We start from the raw sequence: 26,500 nt of genomic DNA on the forward strand, positions 1-26,500 counted from the left end.
GCTTCATTTTGCTTTCACTTTTTATGGGTTACTTTTATGTTTCTAATTATGTAGAATATTTACGTAGTTCCAAATTCAAATCTGTAAAACAAGTTGTATTCAAAGAATTTCAGCTTCTATCCCTGTATTCAGGGATAGAATCCCTGTATTCAAAGAATTTCAGCTTCTATTCCTGCCTCATAGGTAGTTTTGGGTTTATCTTTTCACTTTGTAAATATAAGTGTGTGAGTGGTGTGTATATAAAAATATATCCCCACCCCCCATGTCTCCTCCATTTTCTCTTAAAAAAAAGAGAAGTGGAAGCTCTACACACATTTTGGATTCTGGACAAAATTTGAAGGCAGCACAGGCAGTGCTTTTCTGAGAGATTGAATGTGAGATATGAGAACAGGGTCATGGTCAGTACCCTGGGGTATGGCCTCACCAGCTGGGAATGGAATCATCTGTCCAAGTGGGCCTGGCTAGCCTCACTCATCCTCGCAGACTCTGTTCAGCTATCCTTGCCCTCAGGTGCTCTCCGCTGGGTTCAGGTGATACCCAGTGCAGAACATTGTCCTTTCCTCGTGGTATATAGTTTTTTGTGTATGTTTGCCTGAGCAGCTTGAGGGCAGGGACGAGGTTTCTTCTGTTTTCCCACCACCTGCCACAGAGCCTTTTTACACAGTAGGAGCTTAGTAAATACATGAATAAAAGACTAGGCCGGGACCACACTAGGTTCTTTTACAGGCATTTATCTCTGATCTTCAGAATAACCCCATAAGGTAGATACTGTTATCCCATTTTACAGATGAAGAAACTGAGCTTCAGAAAGGTTTAGTTGGCTTTATCTAAAGAAACAGCTAGTAAATTGCTGAGCTAGAGTTTGGACCCAGGTCTCTCCAATGCCAAAGGAACACAGTCCCAACTGTTGTCTAGGTAATTTCATTCAACAAATAGTTGTGGGTCTGAGACTGTCCACATTTTGCCTTTATTAACTGTGTGACCTCAGCAAGTAAGATAGCCTCTCTATATCTGTTCCCACACCTACAAAATATAAGATAGCAGTAATACGTACCTCATAGAGTTGTAAAGCATTTAGAACAAAGCCTGGTACAGAGTAGGCGCTCAAGTATGAGCCTATTTTAGTTACTGTTTGTCATTTTTAGTAGCGGAATACTAGAGTACTCTTACTACCACTGTGTCCACAGCTCTGTGCTCTGCACTGTGTATGCAGTCGTGTCTAACCCACCCAGCTTGCCTTCTAGGAGCTTACAGTTATAAAGGCAAGATGCAGGTGTTTAAAGGTTACAGAAAAGGGCAGCCAGGGAGAGATCAGTCCCTTTGAGATTAATGCCAAGTACAGAGAAAGAGGACAGAAGGAGCTTGCAGCTGGCCAGCCTATTACATAACAGCCCTCACCAGGTCTTCCTGGACAAAAATAGAAAACAGAAGCCATGATGGAGATCGGGATGCTTTTTATTTGACCAATGCCACCCTTTAGTGGCAGTTAAAACTTCAGCTCCATGTCCGATTTGGTGGGGCTCCTACCAGTGCCTTGCCCTGTAGCACAAATCACAATTTAATAATCATGTTTTAGAGAGTCTGTGAATCATGGAGGCTCCAGTGTTATGGGACCTTAGGGAGCAGCTAATTCTACCTCCTCATTTTACAGAGGAAGAGGCTTTGCCCAGAGGGGGAAAGCCGTCTGCTTCAGGGTACACTGGTATTTGGAACTGAACTCCTTTGGTTACTCTCATGAGTCGGATAATACAGATTCCCAAATGCCTGGACTCATTCATGCCTGGGAGGGAGTGGACTCAAGTGTGTAGGTGTGTGGGGAGAAGAGACGTTGGTTCTACTCATGTGCTGCCCCCCACCATCCTGGGCGAGTCCAGGCTTCTACACTTGTGAGAAGCACAGTGACAGTGGCTGCTGAGGGAAGAATTGGGTGTCTTGGACGTGGGCATTTCTTATGTCTCATTTATATTGGACAAGGTCATCTTGGGGCTCTTTCAGAGGTACAGCCACCCATGCACTTTGGCAACTGCACTGAGACCTCTGCTCTTCTCTCTAATGGGGAAATGAAGAATAGGATGGTGGGAGGGCATGGGATTTAGGGCCAGGCAAACCTGCTTTGTGTCTCACCCTGCTGTTCGTTAGATACGTGACCTCTGCTGCCGCCGCTAGGATGCTTGTACACATGACCGGTGAACAGGAGGATCAAAATCTGAGCAGCTGCTGACCCTAAAGAGTGCCTGTGCCTGTCGGGTGGGTGGGACTGGGCAGCAAGAAGAGACAAGTTTAGGAAAGAGCATCTTTTATTTTTTTTTTACTGAAATATATTTGACATATAACATTATATAAATGTAAGGTGTACAACATGTTGATTAGATACGTTTATATGTTGTAATATGATTACCGTTATAGCATTACTTAGCACCTCTATCACGTCACATAATTATCATTTCTTTTTTGTGGTTGAAATAACGAAGATCAAGTCTCTTAGCGGGTGTGATGGTTATAATACAATAATGTCTGTGTTCACTATACTATGCATTAGATCACTAGGACTTACTTACCGCTCATTGCAAGTTCGTACCTTTAAACCTCAGTCCTCTCCCCCCACCCTCCAGACCCTGGTAATCACCATTTCACTCTCTGTTTTTACAAGTTTGGCTTTTTCAGATTCCACATATAAAGAGCCTCTGAAGGCACTGCCCCCATCCCGGTACATGACCACATAGTCTGCACAAGGGACCATGAGTGGAGCTGGGCCTCGGCTTTCCTCTCCTGTCTGCTAAAGACTCAGCATGTAGTTTCCATTCATTTGTGCCTTCCCAGCAAGGGATGTTTAGAGGTTTCCCCTTCCTAGGACCTGGTCTTAAAAATATCCTTACATCATATACAGAGCAGACATCACAGGACCTGGCTTCTCTACTCCGGCAGTGCTTGCTGGTTTGATTGTTTCCCTTTGTGTTTTAAGCTTTTAACTAATATGTAAAATGTCATGAGAAGATCACAGGCTTTGGAGGAAGACAGGTCTGGGGAAGAGCCCTGGCTGTGTGACTGTATCTGTGTCTTGGGTCCCCAGTTTGCTCATCTGTAAATGGGGGATGATAGAGCTTACTTGGCAACGTGATTGTGAGGATCAAATGAGACAGTGGATTTAAAGCCTGGAGGCCCAGTTCCCAGCAATCAGAAGGTGAGTAATGAATGATAACCACTGCCATTATTACCAGGCATTATTTGAAGGCAGCACTTCAAAGCAATTGCAGTAGGTTTAAGAGTGAAGTGGTGCTCTTGGTTTCTTGACAGATTTAATTCCATTTGGTTCAGCGTCCTAGTTTGGACTGTTTATACCTTGGTAGGCAACCTGCTGGGTGCTTGGTACAGACATAAATTAAGCACTGTCTCTGTTCTCACTGAGCTTTTCTTGCACACTAATTTGTCTATTTGAAGCTTCCAACAAAAGCATTCCCACACCCCTCCCAATAATTCTAAATAACTCTGTTCTATTGAAGGTTAGTTTGGCCCTCAAGCCTTTTGGGATTTGAGGACGACTCACCTTCCTAATTTTGTCTCCCACCCTCTCTAACACACTGTCTACGTCCTCCCAATTCCTTGAGGAAACAGCATGATATCCTGGTTCCAGTGTGTTCTATAATCAATGCCTTAGACACGTTGCACACCATCCTTCCTTCTCTATAGTGAAGAGTGTGATACCCATCTCAGCGTTGGGCGAGGATTCATGCCTGTAAATCTTGGTTCTGAGAGCGGGTAGCCTCACACAGACTAGACTGAAGGAAAGAAGAGACATACTGGAATCTGTATCTGTCAAATGGCAAGGAGAGGCAGAAGCTGCCTTGAACGCAGGGAGGCCCTGGGTGTACAGTGATCTGTCTATGCCATTTGTGGTGCCATTTCTGCAGCTTGCAGAAAAAAAGCCACACAGCTCTTTCCTGTTCCCCTCCTCCCCTCCAAGCTCCTTATAATAGTAGATGATGGCAAATATGGGATGATGATAATGGCTACTTCTTATTGAGCACTTGTGTATGTGTGTGTGTAAATACATATATATATTTTAAGTTAACAGTAATCTCAAAACTGAGCCTCTAAGAGGTTACATGGCACCCTTGAGCATGTAGAGGACAGAAAGGTGGCTGAAATGGTGGTGGTGGCCCCTCCAAAGCATGACTGATGGTTGGGGAGCTAGTATGCCAGGGAAACAATCAATTATCTGTCTCCTCAGCAACACCCAATGTTTGGCTTTGTTGTCATTGGTGCGTTCCAGTTATCTTCCTGTGGGTGAAGAAACAGGTCTCAGAAACTTTAATCCAGCTGGCTGTTCTATGCCCAGAATTCGGTTAAGTCCATGATTTCCAATTAATGGGCCTTCATGCCAAGATTGAGGTCATATCATGAATCTTGCTTTTATTTTAGGACTTCCACTGTCATGATTTACAGTGCAGCCCGGCCAGTCTTGTCAGGATTATTGGAGCATAATTAAGCCAGAAAGACAGCCAGACCGGCAAGTTAACATGGAGCCAGGGAGGCCCCCCTTCCTTTGCTTGGTAAGCCTGCCTCAGGCAGCGTGGGGCTGCATGTGAGGAGTTTCATCTGAGGACCATTTCCTGCATGTCTGATCTCTGTGTAGTTCAAATCCCCACGCGATAAAAAAAACTCCAGACAGGGAAAGGATTTCAGAGTCCCGGTTGGTGATCCATCGTGAACAATGTTCTGGTTAATTCAGTGCCACCACGTACACCTCCACCTCAAGTTACCATTTACTAAGTGGTAAATGTAACAGTGTGCTTTTTACAGACGGTGGATTTAATCTTTGTGATGGTTCTGTGAGGAAGGTATCATAGGCTTTCTCTTTGCATGAGGTTATACAGATAGTAAGTGACCTTTCCACTGAATGGATGGAAGAATTTGGCAGTTCCTAGATGCAGACCATTCCCAAGTGCCTGTTTCCTTCCCTTTCTTGTGGTTGTTCTGCTAAGGATGATCTCCTCCACTTTCACATAGGAGAATAAGAATATAGGCATGTATAGGAAAACACGCTTTATGATTGCCTTCCAGGTGACAGATGTTTATCTGTCATTATCTTGTTTAAACCCTACCAGATACATGGAAGGAAGATACTATCTGCCCCCATTTTACAGTTGAGGAAACTGAGGCTTAGATTAATTAGCCTGCCCATTGATATGCAGGTAGTAAGGAAGGAAGGTCAGTGTCATTAATCCAGATCTGCTTATTTGCAAAGCATAGGTCCTTTCAATTACATCATGCTGGTACCAAATGCTTCTTCTCTTTTCTCTGGTTTTCCAGCAGTGCTTATTGTTGAGTTGAGACTCTTTGAGACAAGTAACATGTGGAGGGGCATTTTTTGAGCGGAGGGGGTCTGAAGAGAGGCTAGAAACCAACCTACTACCCAGCAAGTGAAGGTGTGCCCTTGAGCTTTAGCTCACATCTGCTATGTGCCTAGGCCAGACCCAGGTGTCTCCATCATTGCCTTTGATTAAATTTGCTCAGTGTTTGTTTTTTCCATGTGAGAGGGTACTGGTGAGGCCTTTATGAGAATGTCTCCCAGACAAGTCCATGCCGGAAGCTTCGTCCTGAGACCAGTGAAATGAGGAGTTGGAGGTTCTTTTTGCACTTTGGTAGCAGGTTTTCCTCCGATTGCTTGCTGTGGGGTTTTGTTTTGTTTTGTTGTTGTTTGTCTCAGGATTCACTTTCAGAGTATTTCCATATTCCCTGTTAGTTAGCATTTAGATGTATCCTCACTCTGAGTTCACTGATCCACACTGAACAATTTTTTTTTTTTTTTTTTTTTTTGGTGGTACGCGGGCCTCTCACTTTTGTGGCCTCTCCCGTTGCGGAGCACAGGCTCCGGATGCCCAGGCTCAGCGGCCATGGCTCACGGGCCCAGCCGCTCCGCGGCATGTGGGATCTTCCCGGACCGGGGCACGAACCCGCGTCCCCTGCATCGGCAGGCGGACTCTCAACCACTGCGCCACCAGGGAAGCCCCTCACTGAGCATTTTTATGCTCAGCAAGACTTACTCCAGAGACGGCACATCAGAGATTCCTCCTAATACATTTATCTGATGATTAGATGCTGAAGGTACTGCCTTGAAATTTCCTTCAGGTGTCCTCGGATGGAATTCTGGCTTTTGAAATGTGCCCTGAAGTGTGTGTGTGCCATCCCTGGGGAATTCCACTTGTCTGGGGCAGCATTAATCTGCTCTGTGAAGGGCTTCTTAGAAATCTCATGATCACCGTTTTTTGTCATTTGTTATGTCAGTGTGAGGACCAAATCCCACAAGCAGTTATACAGTGAGCAGGCAAGAGTTCTTACTCTTTTGCTTGACCTTCAGACCTTCTGGGATCCGAGGACTACTCAACTTCCCAGGCTCACTTCCCCCCTTTCTCTAACACACCCTCTACATCCTCCCAGTTCCCTGAAGAAACAGCATGATATCCTGGTTGCAGTGTGCACTACAGTTGGTCTCTTAGATTATTTACCATCTCCTCTCCTCCCTCTACATTTAGTGGAGACTGTAAAACCCGTCTCTCAGTTTTCTTAGCTTGGTCCCCAGAACAGTTATAACTGGTGCTCAGCTATGGTTCTTTTCCTTCTTATGTATGTCCTTGACTTGTTGGTCTCTTGGTCTGTGCTTTCTCTCCTCCCTCAGCCTGATACATCCTTCAGCCTATTTCTACCCAAACTGTAATTCAAATACCACCTCTTCCATAAAGCCTTCCTCTTTCCTACTTCCAGCAACCTGTATCCCTCTCCTCAAGCTGGAAATACGCTCCTCTGAACTCCTGTTCACTTTATATGCACGTATATATATAATAATGCTTGGCAAGTCTGAGCAAGAGAAAAGCAGTTAACAGTTATGGTGCAGCTCTATGAGAGATTTGGAGAAAAAATATTCATGACTTGGAAGACTGCTTTTCACTGTTAAGTGGGAAAAATGGCAGGTCCAAACTATATATAGTATGATCTTACTTTTGTGTACCTGTGCATAGAACACATAATATATATGCGTGCATGTCCACAAAAACACAGAACTAAAAATGCGAGGATGTACATTTCTCCAAAATGTTAACAGTGGTCACCCTTGTTGGTTTCTTGTTTTCTTCTCTGTTTTAATTCCATTTTCTTTGGTTTTAGTGGACCTCAGGTGCAGAAGTGACTTAATCATACTGCTTTGCAGTCTTTACGTTGCACAGGCCCCTCTCTGGTTTTATCCTAGATTTTCTTTTTTCTTCCTTTCATCCCCCATCCTTTCCTCTTTTCTATTTGCTTTCTTCCTAATGTTCTTGATGGGTGTCCTTAGATGTGCCCAGATTTTCCATATTAAATATGAATGACCTCTGCAGTATATATATTATTCTATAATAAAATACATATTATATAATGTTACATAATAAAATATGATATAAAAATATATATAACATATACATTATATATATACTGTATTTTAAGCTGAACGAAAACCTTTTTTTTTTTTTTTTTTTTGCGGTACGCGGGCCTCTCACTGTTGTGGCCTCTCCCGCTGCGGAGCACAGGCTCTGGACGTGCAGGCTTAGCGGCCATGGCTTATGGGCCCAGCCGCTTCATGGCATGTGGGATCCCCCCGGACTGGGGTACGAACCCGTGTCCCCCACATCAGCAGGAGGACTCCCAACCAACTGCGCCACCAGGGAAGCCCCGAAAACCTTTTTTACAGTAGAAACTGGAATGCATATTTGTTTAGTACTTCCTTTCCCCCTTTCCTTCCCTCTCTCAACTTCACAGTCACACACACACACACACACACACACACAGACACACACACACACACACAGACAAATGAAGATATCTTGACCAGTTGTACCCTCAGATCTAAAATTCTAGAATTCTTTTAATCTGTTGGTTGATGCCTGTCTTGAGCTCTGTGATACATGGCTATACATAGCGTTTTCTCTGAATTGTCTCAAGTAATTGAGACAGGTTCCTAGTTCTTAGCACAACACAGAGCTGTAGGAGAGAATGGCTGTGGCAATGGGGACAGCCTTATGGGAGCGTGGATGGTAATTTGTGGTGAATCTTGCATTTGTCTTATCTTCTGCCACTCTGGACTCTGTTGGAGAGTATGGCAAGAGGGACTCAGGCTTTGGAGTTAATGCTTTGTGTGTGATCACGCTCTCAGGCTTTGGAGTTAATGCTTTGTGTGTGTGTGTGTGTGTGTGTACACCCATACATATATATGTGAATACTTATTTATTTTTTTTTTTTGTGAATACTTATTGAAGGTTTACATTTTAAGTATGTGTAGTTTATTATATGTCAATTTTATATATGTCAATAGAGCTGTTTTGTAGAAAAGTTAATCACATTAATGCTTTGTGGAGAACAATTTGGTCTTCGTAGTGTATCCGTGTGAGGCGTGGGAATATGTATATCCCGTTGAGTTTGGAAGTGTTATGAGTCTGGGCTGCTTCCTCTCAAGGTTCAAGCAGAACTTCCACCTCTGGGGTTGAAGGTACCCGACTGTGACTGACAAAATGAAAAAAGCACAGGTCTTGGCATCCTATAGGCATTTGTATATCCTAGCTAAGAAGCCTTGTGTGAATGAATCAGCCTCTTTGAGGCCCACTTGCCTTCTCTGAAAAAGGAGAGCAAAAATATCTGTCCGTTTTGCTGTGTGGGGTATTGTATGTTCCTAGCATGATGCTTAGCATGTCGTAAGGCTCCTCTGGCGTACGTGCAGCATACGTGTGTGTGTATCTACTCTGAGCTTGTAAACAACAAACAATATCCGTCCATGACAGTTGCTGCTCCTTTGGAGAGCAACGGTGGGATCTTTCTCTCAGAAGTCTGCTTCCAGTGGCAGCTCTAGAATTTCCATCTAGGCGTTGCTAAGAGAGGACAATCTTGTTGGAAGGAGGGAGGGCGAGAGACTCCTCTTAGAACTTCATCTGCATAACAAACAGTGCTTTCCTAAGATTCTCGTGTATCTGGGAGTTGTTTGGGAGGACCATTAGAGTTCTCAGTCACCCTTTGAAGCCTCTGTTGCCTCCCCTCTCCCCATTAAATAGAACCAAAATGGTGAAAAGATTTTTGCTTGATTTTTTTCTTGGTAGTATTCTTTCGGCAGGCCTTCAGTTCTTTGCTATCTCTGTCCTCTGATGGACAGGGTCAGATAATACTGAGGGCGTTTTCTCTGTTCCAGGCAACAAGACTAGTCATTAGAGGGAAATGTCATGGTCCATTTATGCAATTTAAGCCCTGACCTTTTGGTTAAAGAAAAGAGGAAAAAAATGTGATGGTCCCTTACTTCCTGGAGTAGAGAGGCCATGTAGTAGGCAGAAACTTTTCTGTTTCTTCAGAATTCCACTGAGTTCTGATCTCGTTAGATTTGATCATTATTATTTCATAAGGGGGAACCTCTTTATTTGGCCCAACTGTTGGAGAGTAAAGATCTCCTAGACAGATCTGTTTCCCTGGCACATCATGAGTACTTAAGATATTCGTTGAATCAAAGTAAGCAATATCCATGTATTGTTTTATATGAGAATTTACTGTGTAGAATTTGGATGGACAACTGTAGCCTGACTTCAGTGATCCATGAAGGAACAAAATGTGTTCCATCCATGTAGCTGGAGTTGCCCTAGCACTACCGGCCTGTTCGCGACCACTGCGCCTTGCCTTCATTCTACCAAAGTCCGTTTTGGTCTCAGTTTGCTCTTCACTTTGACTCTATTTCTCATTCTTTCTACTCTTATCATTCTTTTTAAATACCTTGGATCCTTTTGGAAAAGAGGAGCTAGAGATGGTTACTTAATTAGCTCCTCTTATCTGTCTGAGTATAAAAACTGTAGGCAGCAGCTATAACCAGCTCTTGTTGAGTTTCATGAAATCTCCATCTCTTAGGCAAGCATGCTCAGTGGGTGCTGGATGATACAGTGCTACAATCAGAAATTCAGAGACATATGAGGAGACAGTGAACGCATCTGGTTAGATTTGCTGCCTACGGTTAGGCCCAGACCAGGTCTCTCCCAAGGTTGATCTGTTTGGTCTTCCTTGCTGCCTCTGCCATCTTCTCTCTGATTCTTATATTCTGCAGCAGCCCAGTTTCATGTACATTTATTGAGCGTTTACTGTGTGCCAGGTATTGTGCTAAGGTATGGCACAATACCTTTTAGGAAGGTATGAGGTAGCATGAAACATTGTTCCTCTTATTGAAGACTCAGAGTTGCTGGGATTAAGGTGGGTGGGTCAGACCCATTCAGACCCATTCACAGATAATTCTGTGTCAGTCAGACAGCTCCACCACATCCTAGGATGGAAGTGCAAAGTGAGGTGAGAGAATGAGGACAGGAGAGACAAAGTTCTTGTGAAAGACTTCAGGATGGGGAGGTAAGAGCAGAGGCATTGGATCCAGCCAAACGTAGATTCACTCTCATTCTGCCATGACTGTCACTAGACTTTACCAAAGCCTCCGTTTTCTCAGCGGGACACCCAAAGGCCACTGTGCCTATTAGTGTGAGGGTCTAATTTAGTAGCGTGTGGAGACTACTTCGCAGAGTGCCTAGTCTAGAGCATGTGCTTAACAGATGACCGTTTTACAATGATGATACAGTCTCAAAGAATTTTAGAACTGGAAGGGACTTAGGGAATCATCTAAGTTCATTCCCCTGTTTCTATCTTCTTTGAGACCCTGAGTCTGTGATTCTGTTATGGCCACATTGCCCAGGAAGGAGCTGGGGTTGCTCCTCCCATCAAAGTCCTAAAAGTGGGTAAAGAAATACTGTACCTACTGATTTGATGGTATCAAGAGTGATAATAAAATATTTAAAAACTGTCCTGATAATACAATTTAATGTATAAATATATATAAAATATAAAGTGTAGTCCCTTTTATTCTCTAAACAAGCAAATACACACATGCACATATAATTGTTTACTATGTGGAAATATTTATAGCACACACCATCATGCTAATGTCCCTCTTTTTTTGTTGAGTTGGGACATTCTCTAGAGTATCCTTGTCGCTAGCTAAATGATCCCTATTTCCAAGTGATGGTTTGATGTAGGGAATGGCATCAGATCCTTCCAGCAACATCCATGTTAAGTTGACTCTCTTAGAGGCCCCGGCACCTTATTCCAGCTCAAGAAGGACTGAGTGTGTTACTGACCTGTCAGGGCTGTGATACATTTTGAGGGTCCTTCATGGTTTGGACCCTGAAAGCCAGAACCATTGGCACCACCTGCTTTGTGGCCTGTACCTGCCAGTGGTGCTCAGTTCCTTTGGAGCTGCTGGTGGACGCAGCACACACCCAGGCCTCTGCCCCCAGGGTCTGTTGAGCGGCTGCCAGACTGGTCCATGTCTTGGGCCACTGCTATGCAATGTCATCAAGTGACTTGTAGTTTTTGTAGCTCATATTATGTGCCCAATAGTACAGAGCTATTTCAGAAACCAGTATCCGTGAATCTGTGTGAACCTGAATATTACGTGCAAAGAGCACATAATCGTTCCCCATATTAGGTACCAGATCACTTCAAGATGGGAAGAGGAAACCCCAAAGCTATAAAGAGGTTCAACCTCTGTTAAACACTCGTGATTCTGAACTATCAGAAGTGAAGAATTTACATGTGCTGTAACGGAATCTCCAGAAAGAGATCCTGTTCTTGTCGCACACGTCCCTATTGTCTGTCTTCATCAACTCTGAAACTGAACAGCATGGCCTTTTTTTTTTTGCTGAGGCTGCCTGAGACAGCATTTTCATGGCTTTATTCTTTGCATTCCCCAGAGCCACCTTGTAGGTATCATTTATTATGTGTGCACAACACACCAGGCACTGTGCTAAGAGTTTATAGAATTTTCACTTATATAATCCTCACTGCAATCCTATGTGAGATTCTATTGAAGCTTCCACTTTACAGAAGGATATCAAGACCTTGATCAGTTACTTAACGTTGCTACGCTATATATCCAGCTGGCAGCAGAAGTTGAATCTGTACCTCATATTTTGACTTAAACCCCATAATTTGACTGTGGAGGCTTTGTCCCACGCCTAACCTCATTTGGCATAGGGAGTGTCAATTTTTTCACTTAAATTTTTTTCTGTGAAATTGTTATCTTTAATATAATACAACTCATTTACATGAGAGCTGAATTTCTAAGAATTAAAATAAAAATTCCTGACTGTTTTAGAAAATCTTACTACTTAAAAGTCACGTTGACATACATGATCTCGTTTGATCCTTTTAACACCTTTTGACATGTAGAAAAGTTTGTTTTTCTTGTTCCAATTTATAAAGGGAGATGCAGCCTTAAAGGAGTTAAATATCATGCTTAGGTTCACACAGATTTTAAGTGAAAAAACTAAATCTCCAGTCTAAGACCTGTCTCCCCAAAGTCCATCCTGTTTTCTCTAAGCTTCCCTGAACTGGGATGAATTGGGAATGAGGTGTAAGCAGTCTTTGATTTTAGAAGCCAAGGTAGTGGGCTTTTCCATGGTATATCTAGTTGTTATCCCCATGTTATGCATTTCTTGAATTGTGGTAAGCCAAGAGCTGGAAAATCTGCTAGAAACAAGGATGATGAAGCCTTCAGTGGCGATGACACTGGTTCTTTGTCCCCTGCCAAGTGTTGTGGAGAAGAAATAGTATTTTCCTAGTATAGGGGCTAATGGTACATCTCTGCAAGGTCCCTTTAGTTTTGGGAATTTCTATCCTGCAATTGCCAACTTGGTAGAATCCAGGAATGGACGTTTGTAGCTTTATGACACTTAAAACAACTGCAGAGGAAAATGCCTTGCTGGTGAAAAAGAATAAGAATATGAAGAGATCATGATGTCAAAATTCAGATTATCAGTTATCTCTGATACAGGCTGATCCTGAACACTATGGAATAATAACTCCTGATTACTAGAACTGAATGACAGAGACTTCCCAGGAATGGGAAAGCTGATGCTCTGTGGACATGTTTTTGTGGAGACCCAGAGGACCCACTGAGGTGGGCTGATGTCCCAAGAACTTTAATTGTTGCCAAGAGTCCTTTGCCCCCTTTTCCCTGTTCTTAATGTACTGGATTATTTTACCAGAGCTGAGGCAGTTACTACCACGATGAAGCAGGGTCTCAGGTCTTAAAAAAAGTCAAGTACTGAAAAGATGTTCCTGGCAAGTTCCCAGCCTGCTTGGAGTTAAAGATCCACATAGAGCTACTCAAGGTCTTATGGGCAACATTTGCCTACATCTCATAGGCTGGGCTGAGAAACCATTGTGACTGTGAACTAGGATGACTTATGTACAGAGAAGGGAGGTCTCTACATCTATTGAGGAAGGACAACTTGAATTTTAATGGCGTATCACTTGGCTGTTGTCTTTATTTTACATAACATATTTTAAATTATAAACCTCATGAATGTAAATTACAGAAAGTTTAGAAATTATAATCCAACAATAAAAAAATCACGTATCATTCTCCCACTTAGATATTATTGCTGTAATTATTTTGAAAATGTACCAGCTAAGAGCCTGGACTCTGGAGCAGCCAGCCTGCCTGGGTACAGATCCTGGCTTAGTAACTGTAGGACCTGGGGCAAGTCACTGATGTGTCTTTGCTTCAGTTTCCACATGTGGAAAATGGAGAGAGCAATGGTATCTCCTCCACAGGGTGGCTGTGAAGATTAAATACTACCTATAAAGAATTTAGATTGGTACCTGATACATGGTAGGCATTCAGTAAGTTTGAATTGCTGTTATTTTTATTTTATGTTTATTAAATCATCTGAATTCTTTCTCTAAACTCAAATATTTTTCTTTTGCAAAAATTAGATTGTACTGTGCATGTTAGTATGCTCTTTATCTTTCATTTAGCCTTTTGTTGTGAGCAGCTGTATTCTTCTACAAAGTGATTTTAATAGCTAATTTAATAGCTAATAGCTAATTACATTGTTAGAGGTAATCAATTATACATCCTTTATTGTCTCTTGCCATTGTAAGCAGTACCTCAATGAACATCGTCTTGGGTAAATATTTACATACCTTCTTTTTCTTTTGATGACAGTACTTTATGGGGGAGCATCCTTTCTTAGAGGTTACCAAGTGAAATTATATGCAGCCTAGGGTGCCATGAGCATATGTATTGTATAAGCAGTGGGAACATATGTGGGGAATGACCACGGTGCATTACGGACTTTCCAAGGCAAGGCTTTTGTCAGCATCTTCCTTCTTCTTTCACAATGCTTCTCATGGTGTTTTGTCCACAGCTAACAAATCAATAAGATGTTTATGAAAAGTAGCCACGTGTACTTTTCTTATATTTCTAGTTACATTAAGGCAGTTAAGACCATCCTTAACATTTTGCTGGTCTTCTTTAAAATATATTTTTTTTATTCCAAACAACAATCGAATCATTTCAGATATTTTTTGGACTGAAACTTAATGTAAGTAAATGAGCAAACAGCTAACTAACAGTCCAGTGGGAAACAGATTCTCTCCCAGGAGATACAAATTTTATGTGACTCTGTGAGTGAGAACAGGTCAGGTCATATCCATGGTGAGTTCCCATGACTTGGGAGAGATAGGATGCTGTTTCTAGTTTCCTAAACGTTAGGAATTCCAAGAAAAACTTGTTTATTACATCCTTAGAAACGACACAGGGGGCAGAGTGCAGTTCTCTGGTGCTTATCTTTGGTGGGCTTAGATTTTAAAATGACAAGACATCACAGAACAAGCTTCTACCTGGAGCCTTAACGTCACAGACCTGGACGCTTTCTCCTTGGGTGGCATTCTCAGGCTGTCTCAACTCTGACCTCCCCACTCCCACCTTCTTAGACCTTCAAATCCCCAAAGACCCTTTATAAGTACAGGGTATATTCTTAGCACTAGGTGCCATTTTAGCCAAAGCATTTAGAAAAGTGTCAGAGGTGGCAAGATTTGGATTCCTGAGAATGCGAAATCTTTCAACCATCTAGTGCAAGGATTAGAAAACTTCTGTAAAGGACCAGATAGTAAGTACTTTAGACTTTGTGGACCACAACTCTGTCTCTGTCACAACTATTCAACTCGGCCATTGTAACGTGAAAGAAGCCATAGACCATATGTAAATGAATGAGTGTAGTTGTATTCTAGTAAAACTTTACTTATAGACGTTGAAATTTGACCTTCATATAGTTTTCACTTTGTTAAACATTATTCTTCTTTTGACTTTTTTCAATCATTTAAAAACGTGAAAGCCATTCTTATTTCACAGACTATATAAAAATAGGCAGCAGGCTGGATTTGGCTCATGGGCTGTAGTTTGTCGACCCGTGATCTACTAGTCATTATTTTTCTTCTGCATATCACTCTCTGACTGCACCGTTTCCCTCTTTGTGTGTCATTTTTTGAAGTCTTTCTGCCCTTTCTCTCAGCAAGCTGAGGCTCCAGTATCCTTTTGAGAATCTGTGCTTCTGACATTCATGTAGCTCATTAAGGAGAGTCAGAACACCCACCTAAAAGAACCGTTAGGGCAAAATCAGATAGCGTCCCTCTTCTCTTTTTTGTGTCCTGGCTAGTTTGACATATAAGTTGGGTATATGGAGGTTGCAGACTTTGTAACCCTGGCAAATGGCTCTGGTTTCTGCAGGGTTCTAAGGCTCTAATGAATAGAGCATGCAGCCTGAGTGATGGTGAGAGTCTGATTTTTAGATAATCGAGGATATTTATATCTTTAAATAGGTTGGTGCCTTGGAGTGCTGTTCCAGCATGAAATTGAGAGTCAGAGAGAGGTCTGGATAATCAGTTTGGTGTCATCTCTTAGAACAGTAATGTATCAGAAGGGCGTTCAGGCTCGGGATGGAAATGAGGAGTTATAAGCATATGTTGCTCTATCCTTGCTGTATTTAAAATGAAAACACGATACAGATTTTTATATGTGGATGTGTTTAAAGGGAAATCATATGCCCTGTGTCATAGGGAAACAGAACACAAGAGAACCTTCTCAAATCTGTGGCTGTAGCCCTGGTGCGTGGAGCTGCTCTTCAGACGAGCTCCTGGCAATTATTTAGGGCTGCGAAGCAGTGCGGGCGACAGAGGCTTGGCTGCCTGCGTAATGAGATCTGTTTGGTTGGTCTGACAGATGCAGTGATTTATGGGAGTGCCTGCTGGGAGGACACCTGCTGCTGAGAGCAGCCAGATGAACGGCATACATGTGGGAGGTGGAGGAGAGCAAGGGATAGGAGAGGGGTGGTTGTGTGTAAGGCAGGCAAGGATTGTCCTGATTACAGCTGTGAGAATTGTGGGCTAATATGGAGCTGTGGAATAGCGTGAAATGGAGACGCAGTGTAGGCTTGGGAATTGTACAGACCTGAGTTTGAATCCCTGGCTCTACCGCTTGTTAGCTGAGATCTTAGGTGAGTTGCTTCCCTTCTTTGAGCCTCCATTTCTTCACCTATAAAATGGGGATAATAAACACCCTCCTTATTTCCCAGAACGTGAAATTGTACTAACATAGAAGTCCAAGTGGGGTTCCTGGTGCATGGGAGAGCTCAGTAAGTGGTAGACATTATCAGTGTTTGTCCGTGTGTCTATTCGTTTGTTTATTCACCTGCATTGATTGTTCTTTGTAATTTCTAATAGAGCCTTGTTTTCAAATAGATGCCTAATGGTGACTTAGGCATCAAAAGCTCTTGTGATCAGGGTGTAAGTACATAACAGTCAACATGTGTTTATAGGTATATGTATGAACATCTAAACGGCTCATAGAAGTTTAGTAGATACGTGAAGTATGATTTAAAGAACAGCTGCCTGGCCAGTAAGCACAATAAAACATACTTCACCTTACTAATAATTGGGGGAAACTACAAATAAGACCAAGAGGAGATATTGTCTCATTCACCAGATTGGTAAAAATGTTAAAGTCTGACAATACCAAGTGTTAAGGAGAATGTAGAGTGACAGAGCTCATATGTACTGCTAGTGGGAGTTGAAGCTGATACAGCTACTTTGGAAAATGATGTGTTAATATCCAGAAATTTGAAGATGTGTGTATCCCATCTCCAAGCAGATTTCCATTCCTAGGCGTAACCTAGAGAGATCTCTCACATGTACTCAAGACAATGTGTTAATCACCATATTGTTTGTTATAGGAAATAATCTTAGTGTCCATCTATGGGGTAATGGATGCATACTTTAAGTGAGCTACAGGTATATGTGGTATCAGCATAGAAGAATTTTAAATAATGATGCGTGAAAAAAATAAAGTTGCAGACAGAAAGCCATTTATATATAGTTTGAAAGTGTGAAAAACAATATTAATGTATTGCCTATGGATACCTACATATGAAATAAAAGTTTAAAGAAATTATTTGGAACGATAAATATTAAATTCAAGATCGTATTAGGAGAAGAAAGAGATATGGTTGTAAAGGTTGCGTAGGGCCCAGATCCCAACTCTGCCCTTGACTTACCAGCTGTGTACCCTTAGACAAGTTGCTTAACCTCTGTGCCTCAGTTTTTTGATGTATAAAATGGAAAAATAACATTATCTACTTCATAGGTATGCTGTGAGGGTGAAATGAGTGAGCATAGGTAAAATGTTTAGAATAATACCTAGCAAATAGTAAGTGCTATATAAGCGTTAGCAATTCACGTAATTCTAATTACATGAGTATTTTTTATTTTTATTTTTATTTTTATTTTTTATTTTTTTTTTTTTTAATTTTGCGGTACGTGGGCCTCTCAGGCTCCGGACGCGCAGGCTCAGCGGCCATGGCTCCCGGGCCCAGCCGCTCCGCGGCATGTGGGATCTTCCCGGACCGGGGCACGAACCCGTGTCCCCTGCATCGGCAGGCGGACTCCCAACCACTGCGCCACCAGGGAAGCCCACATGAGTATTTTTTTATTATTCTCTGTTTATTTTTTTAAATGTTAAACATTGCAGTTTTTAAAAATGTATAATAAATATTTCAGTATTCTAAAAGATAAAGACTATATGTAACATAACTACAGTATAATTAGTACACCTAAAATTAACAATAAATCCTTAACATCAAATGCCCAGTTAATTGTTCAAATTCCAATTGCCCATAAATGTCATTAACATTTTATAGTTTCTTTGGATTAAGTTCCATGCATTATACTTTACTGATTTCTCTTTTAAGACATTTTAATCTACAGATTCCTCCTCCAACTTTCCTTTTTCTGCAATTAATTTTTTAGCTTTATTGAGGTATAACTGGTATATAAAAATCACACACATTTAATGTATACATCTTGATGAGTTTAGACATACGCATATACTCATCATACTATCACCACAACGTCCAAAAAGTTTCTTGTGCTCCTTTGTGTGGCTTGTTTTGTTGTTTTTTTTTCCTGGTTTTGTTTTGTAAGAACACTTAATGTGAGATCCATCTTCATTAGTTTGTTTGTTTTTAAATTTTCTCTCCAGACTTTCCACAAGCACATTTAACCATTGTCCACGTGCATGCATCTACCTGTCACTTAAAATAACTGCTCTGGTTGAAACATAGATATGCACCCCCCTTGTCCTGAGGAAAGCACGGAAGGAAGCTTATTCAGCAACAGAGTCAAAGTCATAGAGGTTTGCTCTTGTAAGCTAAATAAGTTCCTGTGTTCTACTGTACCTGAGATCCAGGGATCTATCCTCCTAACATATTTTGAAGTATAGAACAAATACTGCAATTTTCTAAAAAGAAGAGATGTCATTCTTGCCCTTTGTCATCAAAAAGTTGATAAGTGAACAAAGATTAAAAAATATCATCAACATAGGAATTTCAGGTGTGGCATAATAATAGTATAGCTGCAGTCTGTTAACCCCTAAATGTAGTAGGTACTGTGCTTAAGATACACTCATTTTATGTTTCCCTATGAAGTAGGCACTATTTTTAATCCCTGTTTTACAGTCAGGAATCTTTCTTGCTGCCAGAACCCAGGTAAGAGTGACTCACGCTCTTGACTGCTAGTCTATACAGCCTACCTGGCTGTTGTTTACATTAGCTTCCTCTACACAGATTCCTACTTCCTTCCTGTATCAATCTTTATAAGCTAAGTTATGGTAATGAACAGTCCTAAAATGGGAATGGGGTAGCTTCTAATAATAAAGGGTTATTCCTCATTCATGGTACATATTCATCAAGGGTCAGCTGAGAGCTCTGCCACAAGCTCTTTACTCTGGGAGCCAGGAGTCCTGGACAGAGTAGCCACAGTCTCAGACCTTGTGGGTTGCTATGGAGAGAGAGAGAGAATATATGGGATGAGAACTGTGGATAATCTCACCCTAACAGTTAAATGCTCCAGACTGAGAGAGACACACAACATTTCCACTCACATTATAAACGAGAGTGCTGGTTTTCAAACAGGGCTAATTTTGCCAACGTCTAGGGACATTTTGGCTGTCATAGCTGGAGAAGGGGGGAGGGATGCTACCTAGTCACCAGAGGTCAGGGATGCTGCTAAACGCCCTACAATGCACAGCACAATCCACCTCCTCCCCCCGCCAGCCACCACAACACACATATAGCAAAGAAGTATTCGGCCCCAGGGTCAATAGTGCCAAGGTTGAGAGGCTCTGGACTAGAGCCAGTCACAAAGAGCCAGAAAATACAATTTTATGAAACTGTCAGGGAGGAGAACCTGTCATACTTGACAAATAACACCAGTGACCACTATGCGTACTTAAGCTTAAAAGCTGTTATAAGGGCCCTTCAGAAAATACTTTCCCAGGATGGAAGTGAACCATTACTTTGCGAGATAGGCATAGAAGGAGTCTTCTAACACAGTTAACTCCATCGAAGGCCAGAGGAGGCCCCTGGACTCACTTCTCAGCTGACCACTGCTCTTCCTCGGCACTGCCTGAAAGGAGTATAATGCAGGCCACATATACAATTTAAAATTTTCTAGTCTCCACGTTAAAAAAGAACAGGTGAAATTAATTTAATAGTATAATCTATTTAATTCCGTATATCCAAAATATTATCGTTTTAAATGTAATCATTGTCAAAAAAAAAGTGTATGAGATATTTTACATTTTTTGCACTTTGACACTTCGATACTCACAGCACCGTCTCAATTCAGACTAACCACATTTCCAGCGCTCAGTTGGCACATGTGGTTACAGTATTGGATATGCAGCTCTGGAGGTTTCTGTTCTGGAACTTAGTGAGGGGCTTTCCTTTGTCTCCTCTGAGGACCAGCAGACTGCTGTCAGTAACCCAGAGTCAGTAAGTTCTGGAAGCATGACATAACTTGCAGGAATATCTGTCCCAGACTCCCGAAGACGGTCTGTGTATGTTTCAGGAACAAAGAGGGATTGGTTTCCTGTGTAGTCTGTGCTATTACCTCTTTTTCTGATTTTCACTGGCAGGTGCCTCGTCTCCAGACATGGAGCCCAGCTATGGGGGAGGTCTCTTTGACATGGTGAAAGGAGGTGCAGGGAGGCTCTTTAGTAACCTAAAGGACAACTTGAAAGACACCCTCAAAGACACGTCTTCCAGAGTTATACAATCTGTTACCAGGTATGTGCGTCCTTCCCCATTAACTTAATGGACTCCGTGCCCCCAAAGGATCTGCTTACCTGCCAACTGCTTGTTTGGCTCAAAGACTATCAATTTTGTGATGCAACTGCATGGGATCTGATTGACTAGGAATGCCATCGAAGCCACAAAATTAAATCCTTCAGAAGCTACAGGCATAGGCTGGGAGGACTCGGCCCCTTGGTACATTAGAGGATAGTGGTTGCCATCCCTGGCTTTCGAATCCAGCATCCTGAACTCTAGTGCAGTATCTCCCCTTGTTAACCTAAGGCAAATTAATTAACCTCTCTGAGCTTTGCTTTGATACCCTGGTAAGATTTATGTCTTTAGCTGGTTTGAGAATTAAATGAGACAGTAATTGCACATGCAATCCAAATAAGCAGTACTTATTGATTGTAATCAAAACAGAACTTTGTTTTCGTATCTTAATAGCCCTTTACAACTTACTTACTGGGAGAAGTTTCTACCCTTCTACTGTGTGAAACTTTTACAAGCAGGCCATATGAATTCTTTTTTTATTCTTAGGAATTAGGAAGTTCTAGGGTCACTTTAAGTTAAAATATGTGGTTTTAAATCAGAAATTCAAATGTGAAGTCCAACATATTAATCAACATTTTAATTTTTTTCAACAGTAATTGTATCCTTTACCTTCAATCCCCAACTAGCGCCTGGTAGGCAAAAAAAGAGGGTCCTTTGTTCTTTCTCCATCACTTCCTCCCCTGCCCCCTAGCTGCATGCCCTGTTTGGAGTGGTAGGTGTGTGCTCCTGAGGGTGTGGGCTGTCTTCTGTCAACAGTGCTTACTTGTTAGGGGGAAGGCCTGAAGGGAAGTCAGAATATAGCTACTGGATGGAAATGTCCCAGGTCATGATGTGCAAGTGATTGAGAGACAGAAATCGTGGGACATTTGGATCATTTTAATGAGTGCCCTTTCTCGTCTTGCTTTTAGCTACACGAAGGGAGATTTAGACTTCACTTATGTTACCTCCAGAATTATTGGTAAGTTTCTCATGTTTATTAACTGCCCAATAGCTCAGCTTTCAATGGCTGCCCATCACGACAGCAGACCTGTTTAACCTATTTTTTTTCTGTGTGACCCTTCCTCCAGTGATGTCCTTTCCTCTGGACAGTGTTGACATAGGATTCAGAAATCAGGTTGATGACATTCGAAGCTTTTTGGATTCCAGACATCTTGACCACTACACGGTGTACAATCTGTCGCCCAAGTCTTATCGAACTGCCAAGTTTCATAGCAGGGTAAGGAATTTTAGCCCTGATCACAAGGTTGAAGACATAAGAGGGTATTTTCCCCCTTAAGAGCTATCCTCAAAGCCTTTGCCTTTAGGCACATGGAGCTGAAAAACTATATACTCTGGACACTTTTCTATCCACAAAATTTTTGTTAGGCTGTTATGAGATACTCTGAGGCTTTTCCTCGGGTGAGGATATTTGTAGGAAAGTTTCTCTGTCAATAAGATACCATCTAATTGAGGGCCTCAAATCAGCTGTGGCTGGTTGCTCAGTTGTTAGGGCACATTGCTATGTGGCTCAGTGGAGATTGCTACGTAGGGCAGTTGGAGACCCTTATGCCGGAGCACTAATGATGCCTTTCACCCTTCCTTAGTGCTGCTTTGGCATCACGATGAGACAGTGTGGCTAAACCAGTAGAGACACACCAGTATTAATGGAAATAGCTTTCTGACATTTGGCAAAGGTATGTGTTTCATAAGTGAGGTGTAGCACGTAAACAGTCCACACTGTAGGTTTGGTGATACTATTGCTAACATTTAGAGCAGTGAGAGCAGCAGCAACATTTTTAGAGCATTTACAGTATTCCAGGAACTTTACATGCAATATCTCATTCATTCTCTCAACGGTCCTCTGAAGTAGATGGAGAAACTGAGGCACAGAGAGGTAAGGTAACTTGCCCAAGACTACAGGCATGTGTCTTAGCCATTACTCAGGGCTGACAGTATTACCTGGAAACCTGGATTATCCTCTCAAGGAGCTTTTAGAACTAGGCAGAGAGATAGTTCTAGTTTCAGTCTAGTTAAGGAGCTGTGAGAGCTGGCTTTGGTTTGAATCTGATGTTAAGCCTGATATGTCTGGCCACTGAATTCTTGATTTACTCACTCAAATCAGGCTTTTTCTCTCTCAGGAACATTTTCAAAAATCTTGGCTTAGACTTTAGATATGATTGGTTCTTCAGCTACATCTGGATTTATTAATTAATAGAAAGGAGTTTTACACATTGGACCCTTTAAAGTGAAACTTGATTTCAGCTATGCAAAATGATAGCTGGTTGTGTGTACTGTGTATTGAGGATCTCAGCTTTGATGCCAGAACACATTTTGCTCCAAATTTTAGTTGCCATTAATAATCTCTGGGCATCAGTTTCCTGATCAGTAAAAACTAGAAGAGAGTCTGTATGCTGTCTTAGACCACTTCCTGCCCTAATGTTCAGTAAGATAAGGGAGAATTTTGTGAAGGATTCTCTTTTCCCAGAGTGTTTTCAAAATAGGCAAGAGGTAACCCAGTGGTTCTCAAGCTTTAGTGTACATCAGAATGTCCTAGAGGGCTTGTTAAACACCTGGGCCTGGCACTTCTGGTTCAACAGAGGGGTGTGGTGAGAATCTGCATTGCTAACAACTTCCTGGGTGCTACTTCTGTTGCCCTGTGAGCCACTCTCTGAGAAGCACTGATAAAACCATTCTAAAGTGGTTTCGTCCAAATTCCCATTCTATAACGGAGATTTCAAATGCAGCTCTCTAATATTCCCTGTAGTTAACTGCCCTTCCACCTCTTATTCCATCTATTACCTAATTCAGAGCAAGGGAATTAGCATCCAACAAAAATGTGGGTAGCTATTTTATTTATAATTCAGATGCAAATATTTTGAATTGATTTTTCTTGTTTGGAGACTCAGTGCCATCATTTTCTTTCTTTCTCTCTTTTTTCCGATTTGTTTTTTATTGAAGCATAGTTGATTTACAGTGCTGTGCCAATTTCTGCTCTACAGCAAAGTGACTCAGTGATACACATAGTGCCATCATTTTCATAACTGAAGGACCATGGAACATCCTGTATAATATTTTATAGAAATTTTATTTAATCTTGAAATATTTGTGATAATCTGAAAAATTTTCCCTCTGGAAGTAAATAAAGATGTAATATCATTATAGAAGCATTCATGCATATAAAGGTATCTCTTATATGTATATATGATTTATAAAAGCAAGCTCTTTTATAAAGATATTTAAAGAAAGGCATCAATTAGTGTAACTACGTATTTTGTGACCAGACTCAACAGTCTTACCAAAGACACCAGGAATTGCATATGGAACATCTGCCCCAGACTGCTCTCATTTGCCCTAGAAGAGCAGGGAACACGTTAATTTTATTTGCTACCTGGAACGGTGCCTGGCATGGCTAAGAAATGTCTCTCAAAAGATTGAATGTGCCTGCCAAGAATTGTTGAACACATAGATATCAAATAAAAATTTGATTCTTGGGACTTCTTTGGTGGCGCAGTGGTTAAGAATCCACCTGCCAGTGCAGGGGACATGGGTTCGATCCCTGGTCTGGGAAGATCCCACATGCCCTGGAACAACTAAGCCCGTGCATCGCAACCACTGAGGCTGCACTCTATAGCCCTCAAGCCACAACTACTGAGCCCGTGCACCACAGCTACTGAAGCCCGCGCCCCCTAGAGCCCACGTGCCGCAACTACTGAGCCCACACGCCACAACTGCTGAAGCCCGTGTGCTGCATCTACTGAAGCCCGCATGCCTAGAGCCTATGCTCTGCAACAAGAGAAGCCACCACAATGAGAAACCTGCGCACCACAACAAAGAGTAGCCCCTGCTCGCCACAACTAGAGAAAGCCCGTGCACGGCAACAAAGACCCAATGCAGCCAAAAATAAAATAATTAATTAACTAAAAAAAGTTTGATTCTTATTCTCAAGGCACTTAAGCCTAGTTGGAGAGAGAAGTCAGGACGTTCTAAAGACAATAATATTTACAGTACCTACTGAGGGAGTTTAGTAAAGGGAGACAGCAGTGAGAGCTGGACCTTGACGCATGAGTCTTGTCTAGGTGAAAGCGGTGGGGTTATTTCTTCTCCATGTGAACTGTAGTCTGTGTCTTACCAGGCTCTGCATGATCTGGCCTCTGTGCCTCTCTAGCTCACCTTTCATTGTTCTCCACTGCCTGAGAACCATGCTCCTACCGGGGAGACGCACCGTCTCTTCACATGAGCTGCTCCCACTCCCTGAAAGGCCACACATGCCACACCCCCACCCCTTCTTTGTTTGCCAAATTTCACTAAGGGGAGGATTTCCACATACCACAAGCCTTTTCCAATTCTTTCCCCTAAAATGCAGGATTGCACTGCACTTTTAGCCCTTTATAGATAGTCCCAGAACTCTGGGGACTGGAAGAGGACCCTCTGACCTAGCTCCCTTAACCCTCAGTTGCATCTTAGGACAGTCCCACAGCCTTAGTATTTTCATCTTAGCTCTGTTTTTTTTGTTTTTTTGGTGTGCGGTACACGGGCCTCTCACTGTTGTGGCCTCTCCCGTTGCGGAGCACAGGCTCCAGACATGCAGGCTCAGCAGCCATGGCTCACGGGCGCAGCCGCTCCGCGGCATGTGGGATCTTCCCGGACCGGGGCACGAACCCGTGTCCCCTGCATCGGCAGGTGGACTCTCAACCACTGCGCCACCAGGGAAGCCCCTTAGCTCTGTTTTTGATGTGGCTACATCTCTTTTCAAGTTCCTAGTCCTTTCTCTTCCCAGCACTAACACCGCAAATTGATTTGCATCCCACTGTTGCATGACTTACAGAAGTGTTCTTGGTTCTCATCTTCCAGTCCTTGAGGCCTGAAATTATTTTCTCCTCCTTCCAGACCAGTGGAGTGCTAGGTCTGCAGCTAAATCTTATTTTAATAAATGTAGATGGCCAAGGCTTCTATAAATACCACTGTTGGAAAAGACCAAACACAAGACTGGTTTTATTTATAGACTCACAGGAGTCCAGCTGTGTCTATATCTCTATGCCTTGAACCCTGAACTCAGTCATTTTACCTTTTCATTATGTGACGTGTGTTTGGAGATAAAGACGGTGGTGACAGAGACAGACTGTTTCTAAGAAGATTTTACTTTGCTGAGGGGCATCATTCTGTATTTTGATTCACTTTTAGGCTTAGAAACCACATGGGTTGACAGGAATCATATGAAATAATTAAATAGCAATTCCTTAGTATTTGCATATGTAACAGAATGTTAAAATAGGACTCTGTGTTTAGTTTCAATTTTAGCAGAGGATTTGACTCAAAACAAAACATGGCAGACGGCCCTTCATTCAGAGTGCTAGAATACCTATTCAGGATTGCAGAGGAGATATTGAATGTCAGTGTTTTGACTCTTCTTAGCCAGTATCTACCTTGATGAAATAAACATCCTGATGTTGACAGTGAAGTCCTGTAGACCAATGAGATGCATCATCTAAGCCAGATGTTCTGAATCTGAGTTTAAAAGACATGGTTCCACTGTATATTTCGATCCGTGCATGGGCTTCAGAGAGTTTAACCATCTGTTTTCACTCCTGTTTTTTCTTTATTGTGGTAAAATACATATAACATAAACCTACCATTCTAAGCATTTGTAAGTGTACAATTCAGCAGCATTAAATTCACTCACAATATTCTGTAACCATCACTAGTATCTATACCCAAACCTTGTTCATCATCCCCCAAGTAAACACTATAGCCATTTACTCTGTGTATGTGTGTGTGCACCGGTTCCATTTCTGCACAGAAGGTCTTATAGCTCTGCCCTAGAATGTCAGGAACTACTGCTTTACACATTTCTTGGTGTTGCTGTTGGCAATAAATGGAAAAGCAGATGAATGGCCACCAAGTCTAGCCTGCCCTAAAGTTCTTACATTCTGATAATGCTATTCCAGTGCCACTTTGAGCCTCCT

The 26,500-nt window shown here is 42.1% G+C and overlaps 1 protein-coding gene across 2 annotated transcripts in view; it reads left to right on the forward strand.

The window, feature by feature from the left end:
• The window catches only part of DNAJC6 (DnaJ heat shock protein family (Hsp40) member C6), a 152,417-nt gene that overhangs the window by 85,486 nt on the left and 40,431 nt on the right, over positions 1-26,500 (forward strand). For both annotated transcript variants that reach the window (XM_065875317.1, XM_065875311.1), the window contains exons 2-4: positions 20,351-20,501; positions 21,467-21,516; positions 21,626-21,774. In XM_065875317.1, the coding sequence (XP_065731389.1) occupies positions 20,351-20,501; positions 21,467-21,516; positions 21,626-21,774 (350 nt within the window). The remainder of the gene's footprint in view (positions 1-20,350; positions 20,502-21,466; positions 21,517-21,625; positions 21,775-26,500) is intronic.

This window comes from Phocoena phocoena, chromosome 1 (assembly GCF_963924675.1).
Source record: "Phocoena phocoena chromosome 1, mPhoPho1.1, whole genome shotgun sequence".
Lineage (NCBI taxonomy): Eukaryota > Metazoa > Chordata > Mammalia > Artiodactyla > Phocoenidae > Phocoena > Phocoena phocoena.